The 6,414-nt window shown below is 42.9% G+C and overlaps 1 protein-coding gene across 2 annotated transcripts; it reads left to right on the forward strand.

Moving 5' to 3' along the window:
• The first annotated feature begins 204 nt into the window (after window positions 1-204).
• On the forward strand, window positions 205-5,673 carry TIFA (TRAF interacting protein with forkhead associated domain). 2 transcript variants are annotated; one of them, XM_065736111.1, is made up of 2 exons: window positions 205-263; window positions 4,188-5,673. In XM_065736111.1, exon 2 carries the CDS (start codon window positions 4,200-4,202, stop codon window positions 4,761-4,763), a length of 564 nt encoding a protein of 187 aa, XP_065592183.1. In that variant the 5' UTR covers window positions 205-263; window positions 4,188-4,199; the 3' UTR covers window positions 4,764-5,673. The 2 variants fall into 2 exon arrangements, with proteins under 2 accessions (XP_065592183.1, XP_065592182.1); XM_065736110.1 differs by lacking the exon at window positions 205-263 and adding an exon at window positions 627-656.
• The last annotated feature ends 741 nt before the right edge of the window (window positions 5,674-6,414 follow it).

Here is a 6,414-nt window from a genome sequence, read left to right on the forward strand (position 1 = left end):
TCATAAACGACCAGGAAAGATATAGTTAACTACTTCTAGGCAAAAATAAGCAGTGGACTTACCTCAGTATCTCCCGACAGTGAAATAACCTCACCAGGAAAGCTCTCTCACTGCGCCGTGCTCCTGTAAAACAGGCTGTATGCGGAAATGAGGGGCTGGCAGAGGTTACAAGAAGCAGCACATGCAGCATTGCACAATCCCAGGCTTTCCAGAATGCAGCAAGCCACAGCACGCACAGCCAGCCTGCTGCTGCCCAGCACTCGGTAAGTGAGCGGCGGTGGGACCTCTGTTTCTCTGCTCTCAAAGCCAGCTGAACGGCAGCAGGGCACACGCAGCAGAGACACTGGGTGAAGATAAAAGCTATCATGGGAGGGTTGTTGCTAAATAACTTATCAAGCTGTAGGTGATTTACCTGTTTATTGGGTAAACAAAGGAAACTGCAAATGAAACTGTTTATTTGAGCTGAAGCTCACCGTACTTATGAGAGAATCACAGAGTGGATTAGGTTGGAGAGGACATTAAAGATCACCCAGTTCCAAGTCCTGCCACGGACCAGGCTGCCACCTGCCAGATCAAGCTGCCCACAGCCTCATCCTACCTGGCCTTGGTACTTGCAGAGAACAACACCTTTGGGCCACAGCACTACAAGGACACAGGTAAGAGGGACGTGGAGCTGCATGGGACTAAGAACAGTTCAAACCCTTTTACTGTGAGTGCTGCCCACCGTTCTGGGTGTGGGAGGAACCTTGCTTAGTAGGGAAAACAAGGAGGGAGGGAAGGGCTTGCTTTTCCATCTGCTCAGCCAGGCTCAGCAGCCAGCAGCAGTGAGTGCTGTCTTTCCTAAAGGCATTGCTTAAAGCACAAGAAAATAGCTGAATACTTGTAAATTCTTAATTTTAAAATGTTAGTGGTTATGTCTAAAACATGCTTTGTAGTTACTAAATGTTGTCATCCTTCAAAGTGTTGCCCTGGAGGGGAGAGGCATGAAACTGAAACTACTTAATTTTTCAGAAAGCCACAGGCAAACCCTGGAACATGTAAATCTCATCAGTGGCGTGATTGCTGGTTGGAGGACATTAGATGACCCCAGATAAAGCTGAGTTCCCTGTGCTTTTCGGAAAAACAACCCCAGCACTCGTGTGCAGAGCAGCTCCGCCACAGGCACCTCCCCTCTCTGCTCCCATTTCAGGCCTAGGGTACCTGCAAGCTCGGTAGGCCTGGAAGGGCCAGGCCCCTGCCAGGGCCCCGAGCAGTGGTCAAAGTGAAGTGCCCCTCCTTCTTCTGAAGAATGAAGGTCTTCTTAATGAAGGCCAGCATGGTTTCCGCCTGTAACCGCTGCCATGCAGCTCTGCGGGTGCATCAGGCGATAGGTTCAGCTTGGGTTTCCTTCAGCATCTTGCAGCTATGCTGGCTGCATTGCATGTAAAATTTGGGATGTGCCTCTCCTCACAGTAGCTGTGTTTGGTGGCTGGAAGGCTGTGGGGCAGCACAGATCCTGCTCAGGTGATCTGTGTGGGACTGAGAGTGAGCTGCACTTCCAGTGTATTCCCATGGAACTACAGCAAATATTGTTTTGACAAGACTAAGGCTGCAGACACTGTGCACCCCAAAGTTAAGAGCTCTTGGAAGATGGCTGCTTTCTGTACACACCTGTGCAATACATATTAGTTTGGTGATAATGGACTATTTTCTGCATTAGGCACCTGAGACACCAACCACACAGGACAAACCTGTCCAGGGATGAGTGAAGGCTCTAAAGCAACCTGCTGCCCTCTGGCCTCCTGCCTTGTCCCTTGCTGCTGCTAGAATATTTGCTAGTGACTGCAGCCTGAGTTCCTGGAGGCAGAAAGGGTAGCTATGATTAAATACCATCCTTGAAAACCTTCCACAGCACTCTAACATCAGTGGTTATTTAAAACAAAAGGCACAACACAAAATGAACGTACATTTTTTTTCTTAGTATGCATGCTGAAACAATGTTCTAGTCTGCAGAAACAAACAGGCAGTGCACCCTGAACTCCAGCTTGAAGGTAGACCTATGACCCTTGAACAACCAGTTAAAACACTCAAGTTGGAGTACTACAGTTTCTCAGGTTAGGCATCCTTTTTCTTAATTCTCAGTGTCACTCTTCTGTCTCTAAAAATGGGATAGTGATGTACACTGAAGGAGATGATACCGTGAGAAAGGAAAGAGGTAAAAGCTTGACTGACTTACATGAAAGCACAGACAACAGCGCTACAGAGGGCTACCTTATGGTTGCAGGATAAATCTTTGCTTTTAACTATGGTAAGTTTCCTTCTCCGAATAGTATCTTTCAAAATCTTTCTGCTGTGCCATACAATCTAATAAACTCCTTCAGCAGTAATCTGCCATCAAACTCAGCCCAAGACTTAAGGCAGAGAACTGTTTCTGTAGACTGACTTGTGAACTCAGTGAAATGATGTGGTTTCTGTTACCAAAAACTGACCTCATGTAACATTTCACATCCTCTTACCGGAGCAAAACAGTGCCAAGGGTAGAACAGAGCACAGAAAGCAACAGTTCACTCTCCTGCTCACAGAGCTGTGCCCAGCTCCTTGGGGCTGAGGCTTATGGCTGGAACAAGGGATGGATGCTGACGCCATGGAAGCATATCTCACAGGTGTCAAAGGAGTAACCTGCTACCATGGTGTCTTTATATCTTTGTCAAAAGCATGAATCATATGTTTGAGTTGGTTTTCAAGCGAGTTTTGAGACCTACTTGACCTGCTTGGCAGAAACACTTTTGTAGCCTACTTTGCTAAGCAAGCTGTGGTAGCTACACTTCTGTGTCAGAACCGCTGCTGTTATTGTGCTAAAGTTCTGGGAAGGAAGCGATTCCAGTAGACAATGGCATACTGATAAACCACATGTTGTGCCTGGAACGTATTTACAGTGGTATAGTATACCCTTACAAATCAGAAGTCAGATTACACAGTGATGATTCAGCTACCCATAAAACAACAGCTTACATCATAAGATTTATCCAGCGTGATTCAGAGAATAGAGCTGGTGAGATAGTTTGGAGCTGGTGTGGGAATAAGAACATCAGAGCATCAGTTAAATGGCAGCTTACAAATAATCCTATTTAACATCAAGTTTCTCTGGATAGCAACAGAACTCGTTCTTAGACTAAGCACTTGAAGTGGGAACCTTTTCCTTCTTCAGACTAAGTTCCAGTGCAGGAAAATGCTGGGTTTGCACTTATAAAGGACCAGACCCCAATGGTTCCTGAAATGCTTCATAGGTTTATATTTGGAAGCACCGTGGTAACTCAGATTTTTAATCAGAATGTAGTTCATAAGCAAGTAACTGTGCTGCATTTCAAAAGCTTTTCCAAAAAAACCAAACCAACCAAACAAACAAACAAAAAACCACCAAAAAACCCAACCAACCCCAAAAGCTTACTTATTTGTTTTGGCACCTAGTCAGGTACTTCTGTAGAGAGCTGGGACTTTCCAGCAGGCAACAGGAAAATTTCCAGAATGGGTAAAAATTCTTCTCCTATGTCTCTGAGATTCTGATATTGTGTTTATTTTACAAACTGCCACAATCATTTCTTAACCATTGTATTTGGTTTCATAAAAGAGGCAAACTCTTTAGAGAGAGAAAATACTACTTTATTCAGTAGTATATCAGTGCAGCATTTGTACAGGTTGGCTGATGTCTAGTCAAAGGAATACATTGTAAAAGAGCATGCACAGACACAGGTTATGCTACTAACACTCCTTTGAGGTGACAGTAAGACTGGCTGTATGGGCTTAGAAAGCACCACGTGTTCTCCAGAGATAAGCCTACCTGTGAGATCCTCATGATGAACTAATTGTTCGAGCAATTTACACTCATGTGTACTCTTCTGAGATCTGGCACACTACACATCCTTCGCAGCAGATGGCAGATTAACTGCTGGGAAGGGGCTAGTACAGAGCAATCTGTCACTTGGTTGTAGTCCCCACAAAGTTTTCAAAGTGGCAGGAAATTATGGTTATCACAGACAGGGTGTGGTCAACTCCCACTTCTTTTTTTTTCCGTGCTTTACTTAGATTTACATTCAATCTATTTGCTAGGAATTACATAGAGCTACTATGCAATAATTTCAGATAGGACAACTTATTTGTTTCTTCAGCAATTTCATACTGTGACTTTACTATTTCCTGTATTTTTGAAGACTCGTTTCACCATGACCTCTTTTGAAGAAGACGAAACTGAAGAAACAGCAACATGCCTTCACATGACATTTTACCATCCCTGCCAACAAGACAAGATGATGTTTCGTTGTTTGAACTTCTGTAAGCGAGAGCAGGTCAGGGCAGATGAAATGGCCAAGTTTGGCCGTGATTCTAATGTCTGCCATTACAACTTAGTGGATACTCGTGTTTCTCGGATCCAGTTTTCACTGCAGTTCTACAGAAAACTTAACAGCTCAGAATTTTGTTTTGAGATAAAGAACATGAGCAAGAAAACAAAGCTGACTGTGGACCAAACAGAACTGGGTTACTTGAACAAAATTGACCTGCCATGGAAGTGCATCATTCGTTTTGGGGACTACCAGGTTTTAGCAGAGATTCAAGAAGGAGAGGCCATGGATTATTTTGAGACCCACTTACACTTGGCTAAAGTGCCAATCTTACAAGAAAGGTGTCTGCCATCGCTGCAACCCATACCTGAGAAAGGCATTTTCCCCTCTTTATCTCCTTCCCAGGGCAAAAGCCCCATAGAGATTGATGAAAATGAATCATGCTAGCAGCAAGGAGGAGGCTGGATGAGCTTTTGAACATATGAAACATACACAACTTCAAAAGCTGAAGGCAGACATCTCAACCCACTGCTCCCAGTGGTTCACGCTGCTGTACATTACACCCCTGACTCACTATTTCTCATACAGACACACCAGGTGGCTCGATCCAATTATTGGAGGAGATGGTTTGACCACATATATGTACCTGGATGAAAATTAAGGCAGCAAAAGGCCAAATGCTATCAATTGATGTATTACTCTCGGATGGGTGCCACTGGACAAGCTTTGAGCCAAACATTTTTCCAGCTTCTCACACCAAGACATTACTTTGTTGAACAGAAATGGTGTATCTAACACTGTGTTTATCAGGGCATACATACTCTCTGTTCATCACATAAACATGTGAGAGACATTTAAGGGCCACTTAAGTCCATGGCAGCTTACTGAATTCAAAACTGTGACAGCATGCCTAGAAGGTATATTTTATGCAAGCACAATGTTTTAGCCCCAGCATCCATTAGCTAAGGAAGGTATCATGTCTCACTGCATTTGTTATACTTTGTGCTTTACTTTTAACATTAAATTCTGAACAGTATTTTCAAGGTTGTAGCTTCCCAGATTTTGCATCTTAGAAACACTCTGTAAGCATAACATGAAGTTAATGTTTTTACTAACTTTGCACAGACTTTTCTAACATTTTTAAGTAGAGCTGTTTTTGTGAATGTAAATAAACATACTATGTTCTGTAAAGATCCAGCTAGGTTTTGTAATAAAGCATTTGGTTGTTCAGTAAGGATTTGTTGTCTTCTATAGATATAAAGCAAAAAAGATTTATGTGAATGAAATGACTTCCAGGACAATCCACCAGCGATATTCTAAAAGTGATGTTGCTCCAGAGTTAAATAAAATGCTTCCAGTGTGTTTTCTCCCTCTTCCCTTTCTCTGCACACCCCACCTACTCTATTCTCTTACAATTTTATTTTCTCATATTGTTGTAGTTCAGTTTTTGTTTGGTGCTCAGCATTCCATTAGCACTTCCTTTTTGCCAAGTTTTTTTTAGACTGCTTGAAAGACACACTGAAAAGGCTCAGAACAGAGCACTCTTAGGAGTTACCTATCTTACTCTAAAGCATTAACATCTACTGAATGACTAAATCATCCTAAATGTTCAGCAGAACACTCTGCTGCCATGCACGCTTCCATCTATACCACTAAGCTCGGTAATCCATTACAGAGTAAACCTCTGCTACATACTGCTCATGTCCTCAGACTCAATCTGCCTGAGGAGTCCTAGGGTTGCACTTATATCTAAGGCGTTGCCAATTGTTTAACTTCTCGAACACTAGGAATGCATTTCAACAGTAAATATGACAATATGAGAAAACCAGGATTACAACTGAAGGTAAAACAGTTGAATTACACAACATAATCTGACGTTAGTGGAAACAATCACAAGTGAGAGAAGTTTGTAGGAGAGGCAATGAGACCAAACACAAGTTTATGTAGAGATTTCATTTGTCGATTAGTTTCATCCTTGTCAAAAAACATCTCATTGACATATTTTTCTACATGTTGAACTAGCTTCTAATACTCACTTCTTCCTGTCAGGGGTGAACATACAACGTAAAATTCAGCTGTCACCTCTCGGCACCAATGC

The sequence above is a fragment of the Cyrtonyx montezumae genome, unplaced genomic scaffold (assembly GCF_038088225.1).
Source record: "Cyrtonyx montezumae isolate F1298 unplaced genomic scaffold, pur_monq_1.0 scaffold_2, whole genome shotgun sequence".
Classification (NCBI taxonomy): Eukaryota; Metazoa; Chordata; class Aves; order Galliformes; family Odontophoridae; genus Cyrtonyx; species Cyrtonyx montezumae.